This window comes from Leptidea sinapis, chromosome 6 (assembly GCF_905404315.1).
Source record: "Leptidea sinapis chromosome 6, ilLepSina1.1, whole genome shotgun sequence".
NCBI lineage: Eukaryota > Metazoa > Arthropoda > Insecta > Lepidoptera > Pieridae > Leptidea > Leptidea sinapis.
The window spans coordinates 5457320-5470997 of NC_066270.1; the positions used below are offsets into that span (position 1 = coordinate 5457320).

General features: G+C 34.9%; 1 protein-coding gene across 1 annotated transcript; it reads left to right on the top strand.

Annotated features, from left to right (window-relative positions):
• The first annotated feature begins 9106 nt into the window (after window positions 1–9106).
• LOC126964798 (all trans-polyprenyl-diphosphate synthase PDSS2-like) lies at window positions 9107–12625 on the top strand. Its single transcript, XM_050808068.1, has 2 exons — window positions 9107–9487; window positions 10450–12625. The coding sequence occupies exons 1-2, from the start codon at window positions 9224–9226 to the stop codon at window positions 11401–11403; spliced, it is 1218 nt and encodes a 405-aa protein (XP_050664025.1). The 5' UTR covers window positions 9107–9223; the 3' UTR covers window positions 11404–12625.
• The last annotated feature ends 1053 nt before the right edge of the window (window positions 12626–13678 follow it).

Below are 13678 nucleotides of genomic sequence, written 5' to 3' on the forward strand. Positions count from 1 at the left end.
ATTGTTTTTGATACGCGTTTGAGGACAAGTGTGTGCGTAGGGTTATGTATTTACACGTTAATCGGCTTGTTTTGGTGCTACACTGTTATGTAAGGTGACACGGAGTACTTATTTATTTTACTAGTCCGTGCTCTAGGGTCCATGAGCTTTACTCCCTCGATGTGTTTTCAAAGTAGGATTTGTAAATCACATATTGGGTGTCAAACCAATGCCAAAAACCACCCATTCGAAAAGATATACAATAATTAAATTTATTCCATAGCCTGAGGGCGATGTCTCGACTCCCAAGGTAAGGTATTATTTAGTTATATAGAAAATCACTTATGTTTAAGTAACCCTTACTACACAAACGTTTTGAATATATTTTTAATTTCGCAACAGTTATCTTTTTTTTTATGGAATAGGAGGACAAACGATCGTACGGGTCACCTGGTCTTAAGTGATCACCGCCGCCCACATTCTCTTGCAACACCAGAGGAATCACAAGAGCGTTGCCGGCCTTTAAGGAAGGTGTACGCGCTTTTTTTGAAGGTACCCATGTCGTATATCACCCCGGAAACACCGCACAAGGAAGCTCATTCCACAGCTTTGTAGTACGTGGAAGAAAGCTCCTTAAAAACCGCACTGTGGAGGACCGCCACACATCCAGATGGTGGGGATGTTATCCTAATTTGTGGCGTGTCGTGCGAAGGTGGAATTCGGCGGCAGGAATCGGGTTAAACAGCTCTTCGGAACACTCCCCGTGATAAATGCGGTAGAAGACACACAATGAAGCGACGTCTCTACACAACGCCAAGTGATCCAGCCGTTCACAGAGCACTGGGTCCCCGACAATTCCAGCTGCTCTGCATTGCACGCGGTCAAATGGATCGAGCTGATACTGGGGTGCGCCAGACCAGAGATGACAGCAATACTCCATGTGTCAAAGAATCATTAAGAGAAAAATTTAAACAAATAAACATTTTGACTGTTGCTTCTCAATACATTTTTGATAATGTTTTGTATGTTCATAAGCACATTGAGGAATTTTCTAGAAACTGTGACATTCATAATGTTAACACGAGGAACAAACATAAACTTATTATGCCTACTACTCGGTTGGGTCGAGTAAGTAAGTCTTTTGTTGGGCGATGTATATGCTTCTACAATATGATCCCAGAAAATGTACAACACAAATGTGTTACGAAATTTAAAAGAATTGTTAAAAAACGTTCGTGTGGGAAAGGTTATTATAACATAAACGATTTTCTTAATGACACCACGGACTGGGATTAAAGCGAACACCGTCAGGCTCTTTAATTTTAAATGTTTATTGTACGATATTACATTGTAATCCATATTTTATATAAAAAAAAAGCCCGCTGAGTTTCTTGCGCCCATTCTTCTCAGGTCTGAGGCAGTCTCTTTTGAATGGGTGGTATATTTTGACGTTCAATAAGTGATTATAAATCCTATTTTGAATAAAATATTTGAATTTGAATTTGTGGCCGGACCTGCGCTTTGCAGAGCGCTAGAATATGGGCCGGCTTGAAGTATTGCCGTGCTCTATTGATGACGCCCAGCTTCTTCGAAGCCAATTTGGCTTTGCCCTCCAGATGGCCACGGAATTGGCAATCGCTCGAGATTTCGAGACCCAGTATTCCGATACTATTCGAGGCTTTAAGGGAAGTGTTATCGAAGAGCGGTGATACGACAAATGGGGTTTTTTTAGTGGCAAACGCGCAAATTTGAGTCTTCAGGGGGTTAAATTGAACAAGGTTCAATTTACCCCATTCCGCAACCTTCTCGAGAGAGGACTCGATAGAAGACACAAGTTTCTCCCGGCACTGGTCGACGTTTTCCCGAGAGAGACCTGCATGGCCCGTGTATACGGCATCACCAGTGCTGTCGTCTGCATAGCAATGTATGTTGGAGGTGTCCAACATATCATTGATATGCAGAAGAAACAGCGTGGGAGATAGCACACAGCCTTGGGGCACTCCAGCGTTCACGCGCTTGGGATTCGAGTAAAAACCGTCGACAACGACTTGTATGCTGCACCCAGTAAGGAAGCTGGAGGTCCACTTGCATAAGCTCTCGGGAAGCCCAAATGATGAAAGTTTAGAGAGGAGCGCCTTGTGCCATACACGATCAAAGGCCTTCGCTATATCCAGGCTAACTGCCAGGCCTTCCCCCTTGCTTTCAATAGCCGCCGCCCATCTATGTGTTAGGTATACCAGAAGATCACCTGCCGACCGACCATGGCGAAAGCCGTATTTTCGGTCGTTGATCTACTGGTGACCCTCTACGTATACCAAATGTTGGCGGCTAATTATGCTCTCCATGATTTTGGAGAGCAGGGAGGCTATAGCAATAGGCCTGTAGTTTGCCGGATCCTAACTGTCTCCTTTTTTTTGAATCAGAAGGACAAGGGCTGACTTCCATGAGTCAGGGACTACGCCTTTGGAATAGGAGTGCCGGAATAAACGCGTTAGCACCGGCGTCAACTCAGGGGCACACGTTCTAAGCACGATTGGAGAAATGCAGACAGAGCTCGCCTAACAGTTTTCTGTCTGAACTGTACTTCAGGCATAGAGCTCTGACACCGCGGGATGGTCGGCGGTGTTTTTCCGTTGTCGTCAAGAGTCGAGTTGAAGGCGAAAAGAGCGCACAGGAGATCGGCTTTCTCTTTTGCCGTATGGGCCAGTGTGTCATTCCTCATGTGCAACGGCGGCATGGACGGCTCGTTGAAGTTACCGAGAGCAGCTTTCAACAACGAGCAGAACTTGCGTGTTCCGGTCGGGTAACTGGAAAGCTGCTCGCCGATTTTGACGACGTGCTTTGACTTCGCACGGACGATTTGCCGCTTAAAAATCTGGAGGCACGGTTATATTTCCTCTTAAGAACTTTGCAGTTCGGATCCTTTGTACCCAGCGCCACAACCCAAGTTCGATACGCCTGTTTTTTGCAGTCAGATGCTGCTTTATCTAACTTACTTTAGCAACACATGACTAGTTTACTGTAGTTATTTTCATAGTATTATGTCTTAAGATACATATATTGTTAGAGGGCAGTGCAGCCGATATTAATATCATCTTTGTGCTGCAGAAGAGGGTTATTCGCGCAATTGTTAACCTAGGGTCCTAGAGAAACATTAAGAGAAAAAATTTAAAGAAATAAACATTTTGTCTGTTGCATCTCAATACATTAACAAATTAGCAGCTAGAAACTGTGACAATCATAATGTTAACACGAGGAACAAACACATACTAAGTACTTATGCCTACTACCCGGTTTAGTCGAGTTAGTAAGTATTTTATTGAGCGATGTATATTCTTTTACAACAGAAAATGTAAAAAACAAATGCGTCACCAAATTCAAAAGAATTGTTAAGTAACGTTTGTGTGGTAAAGGTACTATAACATATATTATTTTCTTAACCACACTGATACCACAGACTGGTAATGGAGGGAACGCCCTCACACTTTTTTATGACAATTAGACACGAGACGAAAAGGACGTTCAGCTGATTGTAAGTGATACGTCCTGCCCATTACAATACAGTGCCGCTAAGGATTCTTGAAAATCCCAAAAATTCTGAGCGGCACTACATTTGCGCTCGTCTCCTTGAGATATAAGATGTTAAGTCTCATTTCTCAGTAATTTCACTAGCTACGGCGCCCTTCATACCGACACACAATAATACTTACACATTACTGCTTCACGGCAGAAATAGTTGGCGTTGTGGTACCCATCATCTAGTCGGCATCCTGTGCAAAGAAGCCTCCCACAGGTAAAAAGTTATCAATTTTATTGTACGACTCTACATAATACTGCGTGGCGTTACAATGGCCACATTAAATAAACATACGGGTAGTACTACTTCACCATAATCATAAAAAAATATTAAAAATTAAAATACATAATAACTTCATTTCCTTTATATAATTTCGGAACAACATGTAAGAAATCTAGTAGCCGCGAGCTAGTGTTGACACTGACACCTACTTCGTGCCGTCTTAAGGCCGTTCCCCATATTCAGTCTATCTCTTACTTGAGATAATAATCTACTATCGTTGACTTTTCTGTCCCAATAAACTTATCGACGGTAATTCACCTTATCCGTACACGCTGTCAATGGGACGACGTATAGCTTACCAGCGATAGAAGTTTGTATGGAAATTTCAATTCACGCGTTCAAATATGAAGCGATAAGAATGACTTGTCGGGTATATTGGGATAGCTTCAGATGATTGACACCTAATTACTGACAGTAGAAGGTAGTAACTGTAGATAGTATATTATAGGAACGGCCGTTATGCGACCACGTAAGTGTGATGAAAATTTTATTACTTGTATATTGGTACTTATAATTTGTGTGTTCGAAAATTTCAATTGTTCACTTCTTCTTCTTTAATATTAAAGTTAGATATCCGTGTATTCATTTAATTACGAGTACAAATCGAAGATAAGAAAAAGTAATCTACTCTTATATTGCTATATGTATCTGATTTTTATGTTATTCGAGCATTGTGAAGTCTTAGGGTGACGGGCGTTGTATGAACTACACATCGGGGTCATATCACAATATATTATAGATCCTACCTTAGATCGTTTTGTATTGTGTTACGAGTTATGGAACTATTATGGGTAAGCTAAGGCCTATGACGCTTGCCAGTATTTTTGACTTATTGGATCATCTTATCGTACTCATTTTTGCCATAAAAAGAAATTTTCCTACATTATTTCGGGTATATAATAATTAGTTACTTTCACAGCTCCGTGAAGAAATAAGAACAACAGTAAAAATATACTCTTGGTTTCCAAAAAAAACAAAAACTGTTTATTTTTTTTTGATTTTGGGTAGCGCGCGGCACCTGCCACTCTGTATACTTATATATATCGTGTAACGGTACTAAATCTGACGCTCCCGTGTAACGCTTATAAATCCGATGGTTTCGTGTAACGTTAAATCTGACGCTAAACTCGAGTAGACAGCCAGCGACGAGTGGCCCGAACGTCCGTATAAAACCTTTGCTTCAAAAACCGTGTAAACCTTTCTAAAAAGCCGATAACATTTCTAAGATTTTCCCGGTTTTGCAGGAAAGTGTCGTGACGATGCCATTCCATTAAAAAATCCTATTCTGCCATTAAAAAACAAAAGACTTTATGATTTAAGAAATAAAAGATTTTATGTGGAAAACGATTCTAGAAAGTTCACTAATTCACATTTCATTATTAAGAATCTACTAAGAGGAACACAGTCAATATGTTAATTTCTTTAATTTTTTCTATTAATGATGGAAAATCATCAGACCTAAGTTGTTAATCTAAAATTAAAAGATTTCCTCCGTAGCACAAAGATGGTATTAATATAGGCTGCATTGCCACATTATAATATACGAGTGCCTATACCATAGCTTATACAATTTGATTTCGTGCAATGATGGTTTGTCCACAATATCTACTCTCTTACAACATAAGTGGAACCGCTGGAGGGTTGCACGTTTTTTGAGGTGCCCATGTTGTATCGAACTGCAAACATCCTTTATTATAAGAAGTAACTCAATTTCTTGACGCTTATGATACGAACTGTAGAGTTCTGAAGAGGATATACATATTTATAGACATTTTATAACTCTGTCCCTTTCATTACTTAATTTTCCTTACTAAGTTGAGGTCACTCTGGAAAGACAGTCTTGGCAACTTCTGCCAAAGGTGTTCATAGGAAACAACACGATGTCCATGGCCCATATTGCAAGGAAGAATGCCATACTTCTCTGGGCACTATTTTTGCCCTAAACTCTATTCATAAAATGGCACTGATGTTGCAAGAGGATGAGCGACGGCATTAAATGGGAAAAATTTTAAAATAAATTATTTCATGGTATAATTCATCATGGCATTCTCAGGGTCAAACAAACAATGTCCAAACAGTCAAGCATTAACAGCAGATGTCTATTATACTGAACTTTGTACAAAAATAACGAAACTCGAAGTGAGACAGCCCCGACTCGCCAACCGATCTTTACCTTTATTGGTCTATGACAATCTAAGATCTTGCATGACTCGAGAATATAATAGAAATATATTTATTTACCATAGACAGTGACAATAACATAATATATTGCAACAACACTCGGTAAATGTCATGAAGCTGCATTAGATCGTAAAGTGACATAGGCAGAAAAAGTGATAAGAAACTCCTACTTAATATTATAAAAAAATACAATTTAAGGTGGCCTACGCAAACCAGACAAGAACCATGCATCTTTATCTATACAGTGTGTTAAAAAAAGTCGTGTAATATAATTGACACGGATATGAAGTAGAATGTGGAGACACTACTAAAAATATAATAAATAATCAAAACCCCTTAGATTAAATGCTACGGTGGCTCAAACGAATAAGACGGGGTCTATCGCACAGGTCTACCCGTCAACGCGCTTCGAGATCGAAAGTGCAAATTTTGCGCTCGCGTCAATTGCGTGATTTTTGGTGTTATACCTACTGTTAGTTAGTTAGTGATAGTTATTATGCGTTTTGTACTCAAATGAAGAGTATTTTAACATGCTCATGAACCTAGGACGCAATATTTGAAACTACTACTCAGCTCGTCAGGATTTCAAACAAAAGTACCTATGCCTTCTGCTCAGTATGGACTTGCCGCCTCGCAATGCTTTCCAGCGCTGGCACATGCGATAGTACACCACGGGCAGCGTCCATGCAACATAACGGGGCTCAACCATATTTTTCGTGAACGTTGCACTAAATGTATCGAAGTTAGTTGCGGTCACGTTGAGCAGAGCCTGCGGTTGAGAGACGCTGAGCAAGTGGACATAATAATGAATTAAGTATTAATTAATACAAAATTTTCGGTTCAGAGACACATGAATGAAATGGATGTGTGAGTGGGGAAAAATGAGAATGCACCGCAGGTAAAGGTGTCCAAACTTTAATAATTGGATACGTTATTACTTTTTTCTTTTTTTCCCTTTTTTGTATGTCCTGTATTTCCTGAAAATCAATATTTATGTTCTCACTACTTGATGTCAATATATACGCCTTATGATATAATACTGTAGAATTTTTAACACCAATCTACTATACTGTAGGTAAGCCTTCTTTGTCAAAGCTTTAATATATTTCTTGAATTTGTTTTCAGTGAGTCCTAGTATGTAAGTGAACTTAGTAGATAATATTTGTTGCAACCTTTTCGGCTACAAAACGGAATTCCGCGGATGTTATAAATTGTAGGACACCAATTTTATGTTATATAATATGAAAAATATCATGGTAGTACCCACGCCTCACAATACTTAATACCTATGTGTAAATAAATCGAATTCATACTTGGTTTGTTCATAGACTTGGTTTGTTTTACAAGTTATGTTTTTGGTGGCATTATTTATTTACATTTTATAATTTCTTGTTCCGCAGCTTACTTAATTTTTTATTTGTAGATACTTCCATCAACATCAGAACACAAAGGTCAGTCTTCAATAATGTGAACCACCTATCGACATCTTGAATGTCTTGGTTAACGAGATAAACGACAAATTATGAAACTCAACAATCATAGTCCGGAAAAAGGCGAGGCAAAAAAACTCGATCAATTTATAAAGCGGTTGTCGCTAAGCTGTTTGCTCAAAGTCACATAGTGATAGCTCTATCTGCAGCCCTGCTACCGGTAGCAAGGGCATGGCTCCGCTGCGGGCGCCACTCTTAGTTTAACTTTTTATGATATTTTTTATAGACGTACAATAAACATCTAGACACAAAATTACTGCCTCTGCCGACGCTTACGCTTCTATTAGGCAGAGTTTTCATTTAATTGTGTTTTGACATCACTTGGAATACAACGCAACTCAATTACAAATTGTTCAATGAAATACTGTCGAAATAACAACATATCTAAACTTAAAGAGAATATAGTGTCGTATTTCAGGTAAGTCGCTTTTTAAATTAACAAAATTATGTAAATAACATGAATATTTTAATCATTTTGCTAAATAATTACATTTTAATTGCTAAAATAAAATACATCGCCGACGAAAAGTACGAAAGAGACGTCCGTCTGTTTCGCACAATTCATACCATAGCATTGAGCTTCTTATATGCGTATACAATAGACTTTGACCATTAATGCCACCAAGTAAGGTGTTTATTTGAATGAATATTTTAATCTTCTACGTATAAACAAAGCCGCTAGGAAATTTTCGACGACCTTTTATTAGGCAATTGTGAGTTGTTTATAGTAATTTATTTTGTTATTATAAATAACGGACGAGTAAAAAATAAGGACTCCGTGTCACCTTACATAACAATGAGGCACCAAAACAAGCCGGTAAACATGTAAATACATAGCCCCACGCACACACTTACACTAATACAAGCCGATCGGCCGCCATTATGAGATTTGCCATCGTCTGTGACAGATCAGTATGCGTCGCAATAAAATATTTTAATAATGCTGTCATGCGTTGTGAAAAAGTGTAAAAACAATAATGAGAAAAAATTGTGTAACTGGTATACCCCGTAACCGCACACACACTAGCATAAAGGTGTTTCACTTGCTAATATCACGGCGCGGAGTCCTTCTTTTTTTCCGTGTTATAAATATATAATTTTACGTATTAGATAAATAACATAATACACAGTTTTTATAATAAAGAAAATAAATTCATGTGAATAGAAATAAAAATGAAGACAATATGTTTCCTGATAATTATTAGAGTTCCACCTGTATTATTCACACAATAGTTTAATAGGCAATCGTGATTTATAAGAAATTACTTTTGTAATATTACTGATCTTTTGTTATTTTATGGTCCTATAAATATATAATTATCAGTTCATGCTTTTCGTTATTGTGTTTAATTCATTTTCATTCGTTCACATTCTCAGTCATCTATTGAGTGTGTGCCATGGTGTCGTAATATTTAATTCAGATTGATATAATTTTGGTCAAAACAATAATATGACAACACCTAAGACAACTCCTGTCAAAACTATTGCTATCTAAAAGGGGCACGCTGAGACTACTTCTATAGTATTCTAAGGTCCGTATCGAAAGAACGTCAATTAAAAATGTCAAAACAAATCAGTGTCACTATCAGCACTTTAATCAATTCGGTAATAGCGCTCGTCTTTCAATGTGCATTATATTATTATGCGCGATTATTTAATATTTTTATTTTGCAAATTTATAATATTTTGAAACGAAAAAATTGTTAATGTATAAATGTTTTCTCAACATAATTGCAAGATGCCTTATGCTATGATACGACATTTGCGTCGATCAGTATTTTTTTCAAAACAACTTCGAAAAGAAAGCACCATGACCAACCTAACTCTTGAGGAATATGATTTTCAGCCACCTTTCACTCAATGGAGTAAAGTTATAAAAGAAGCTGAAAAAATAGTGGGCTATCCTACCTCTTTTATGAATTTGAGATGGCTGTTAAGTGATGAATTTGCCAATTTGGCTTTACATCTTCGGAAAATTGTAAGTAAAAATTTTAATTATGTTCAAACTTTCGTTATAAAATACAAATACATTGATCAAGAGTTCTTAGATTATTATTTCAATAAACTAATAAATCATTATGTAATATTTATTATTTCAAGGTTACCTGAAATTGCAACAGATTTTGTTTTCACATTGTATTCCTTATATTAACAATATTGACATATTATGTAAATATTTTGAAAAGACCACCAATTCTATTCTCTACACCCCATACAAATTTTGTTATTTTACAACTGTTTTATAATAATTTTAAATTTACTAGTTGGCCTTGTTCCAAGGCCAAGGTAAGTATGAATTTAATGTTAAGGTTTAACTTGAAGGTTATGTACAGTCTTAGATTAAACGATCAATTGGACATAATTCCAGAAAAACTTTCCAAATCACAAACATGTTGAAATTGAGTTAAGAACACATAACTGGTCACATGATTCATATTAACGGACTGACAAAAAATGGCAGCCCTACTGTCACTCTTTTAATGACATCATGACATAGTAGCCCAATCCACATGCATGGAATACACTAATATTTATAAAACTTTTAACACAAATTTCTTAATATGTGAATTTGTGTTTTTTTGCCATATATATTCAATAACCCAAAAAGTCATTGACTGAATTATTTGTATTGTGAATATATAGGTATTCCTACATAAAAAAAATAGGTTCCAGATAAGTAATCACCAACAAACATACTAAAACCTTCTCCGAAACACTGCATCTAATGGTATGAATAGGGTTTAAAAATTAAATTAAAATTGAAATGATATAAAGTTTGTTTATTAATCTGATCGGCTTAGTGATTTTTGCAGTTATACTGTTACGAAAGGAAAAAAATGGCTCTCCATTTTTTATATTAAATATTTATTAATATATAATATGGTCACACATATTGTGGGACTAATCGAAACCTTAGTTAATAGATAATTATTCTTTTAGGTTGGAAGCAATCACCCAATAATGAAAACAGCCAAATCCGTTTTATACAATGAACACAACAACTTGCAACCTTGGGGACTTATAATTTTATTACTGTCTAAAGCAGTTTCATCAACATCTCTAGACTCAAATACTGTCGCAGAGCAACAAAGGATGCTGGCTGAACTGACTGAAATGATTAGAACCGGACATTATATTCACAGAGGTTTATTAAACATTCCTCAGAAGGAAAGAGAAAATGCCTCAGAGTCATTATTTGCAAACAAGATTGCTATACTGATTGGTGATTATTTATTGGTGACAGCAAATGGTATGCTTGCAAGGTTAAAAAACCAGGATTTATCCTACTTAATATCAACTGCTCTGAGAGACTTGAGTGAGGGGGAATTTTTTGGTCCAAGAGACGAACAAAATATGCCATTGCCTAGTAAACCAAATAGACTAGATGTGGATGACTTCAGAATAAGTTGTGAAACATTACCTTTGGCTACTAAAGATGTATTAGGTTCTCCTGTGAAAGAATGGACCTTACGGACATTGTACAGTGGTGGGACTTTGTTTGGTAGAGCATGTGAAGGTGCAGTATATTTAGCTGGTAAAAGTGTTGAGAAACAAAAGGAGGCATTTTTGTTTGGCTGCCATCTTTGTCTGTCATGGCAAGCGGCTAGTGATTTGAAAAAGTTTAGTGTTAATAACAATAAACCATATTCCTTAGTTAGTGCTCCTGTACTATTTGGTATTGACCATTCACCACAGTTATTTGATAGATTACAAAATATTAGAAATATAAATCAAATAAACTTTACACAATTGAGAGAGGATATTCTTAAAACAGATGCCATTGATCATACAAAATCGTTATGTACAGAACATGCAGACAAGGCTAGGAATTATGTTGAATTATTTGGTAACAATGAATCGATACAAACAATTAAAAGATTAATACGGAGTTGATAATATAGGTCACTCATTGTTATTTGTTTCTTATTTTTAATTTATAAAAGATTTCTTAATGAGTGTTGTAGCAGGATTATATACGACAAAGTAATTTATGAGAACGGTTATTGTGTGATGTTGATCAATGAGGTTATTATGACTGAGTGAAAATTTTAGTAGGCAATATAAAATTGTGAAATTCATTGGGTGAAAAAAAACATGAAGTCGTAGCAGTTCTTAAAACAAAAGGTACTGAAGAATACTTATGAAAATAGCTTATAAAGATGAAATACTCTTTGAATTTTGTTTCATAAATACTTGATAACTTAAAACGTGAGATGTCATGCACACAGTTGAATTGTGATAATAGTTTATACAAATAGTATATTATATGTTATAATAATTATCATGTCGCTGATGTCAATTTTCAAACATATATTTGGTTAGATAAGATACTTTAGAGCGTTGTTATTCAAATGTTTTGAGTTTTCTTTGAGTGTTAATTCCTCCAATTTTAGAGCATTGTTAATAAAAATTATCAATATAATATGTTTTTATGCAAATAATATTTGTGTATTATGAAATGTTTTCATACTTATTGTTATTTTATAATTATTTGAGTATAACCCTTGACAATTTATATCATTGAACAATAATAAATGGAAAAGACTAGACTAATTATCAAGTATATTCAAAACAAATCATAAACTATCTAAAATAGGTTTAACAAGTCAATGGTGCTATTATGTTTATGACAATAAAACTATGAGGCATCATACTTAATATTCCTATATCCTTTTAATGATAGTTTTAAAAAATAAGGGTAATAATTTATTTATACAATTTTTGTATTAGTAATTTTTTTTATTGTTGTTTTTATTTTTTATTTAGAACCTTTTTAACGAATTTTTTAATGAGTCATGTTCTATTTTTAAGCTTAGATAATTTATATGACTAGAACTGTAGGTAGTCTCTTGCTGTTAGATAACCGATAAAAACAGGCCATGTTTAATACTTTAGTGTGCATGACAAGCTATGTCTTACATTAGCAATTTGTATGACACTTTGTGTTAGTGTGTGTACATTGAGCAAAATACAGGTTAACACTAAACTCAATTTTTTTTTCCATGTTATCATAGCTGTCAGTCTATCTACACATATACATAATCTAAGTTTTAAAGTTATTTTCTTAAAATTAAAACATGAGTAGGGTAGTACCATGAATGTATGTAATAAAACTTTCATTGTTGAAATAGACAAACTTCTTTAAATTTATTCATTCTAAAGAATTGTTTAAGCATAAAAGATCATTTTAAAACATCAGTATATTTTATTAGTATATAATATATATATATATTTTAATGTATATTCATTAAAATTGTAATTAAATTATAAATTCATGAAAGTTAACACATAGATAATTTTGATAAAATTATCTAATTTTAATTCAAATTACACCAAATTATCTAAACTAATATTATAAAGAGGAAACATTTGTGCTTTTGTATGTATGTTTGTAATGTTTTCACACAAAAACTACCTAGACTGATTTCAAAAGTTTTTTCACCATTAGAAAGCGGCATCTTCACTGAGTGACATAGGCTATTGTACATTTTACAAACTATTGATGATAGAACAATTTTAATAAAATTATTTATGTGTTACCAACCCACTGAAGGCTAATTTGAATCAAAATGGTATTTTCTACTCGTATGAATCTGCAAAGCCTTTTAGCCTTGACCATGTAAAAATTATTAAATTAGGAATGTTTTTAAAAAAAATCCTATCCATGAATGAGTGTATGTATGTACCTATACTTAAGTGATATGTCATAGTACTACTGGATATTGTTGTGATATATGTATAAAATTTTATTTGTTGAAAATTGTTTTTTCTTTTATTACATGCTAGGAATGTCCCGTGGTTTTGCTGGAAGATTGAAGAGATGGAAAGTCTACTAAGTTGTACTATAGATATATTTTTGTTAACATAAAAGTTTTATTTCACTTAGTTATTAATTTATTTTCTTTATATTGACATTTTTAAATTCGTTATATCTTTTGAATGGAAAGTCCGATTTTAATAAAAGTTTTAAATTTAATGGGATAAGGATTAATATAAAGGTATGAATAATGTGGTTTAATTATTGTTGGCACTTTTATCACCTTTTAAAATTTTAAAAAGTAGTTATAATGGCATAACGCTACAGTAGTTGGACACATGGTATCGCGGACTTTTTAGGGTTCCTTAGCCAACTGGCAAAAATCGGAACCTTTATAGATTCGTCATGTCT

Bases quoted from the DNA above. Each gene is read 5' to 3' on its own strand.
- LOC126964798 (XM_050808068.1), top strand. From the start codon at position 9,224: ATGTTTTCTCAACATAATTGCAAGATGCCTTATGCTATGATACGACAT. The intron at 9,488-10,449 runs GTAAGTAAAAAT...TTATTCTTTTAG, and splicing joins CTTTACATCTTCGGAAAATT to GTTGGAAGCAATCACCCAAT.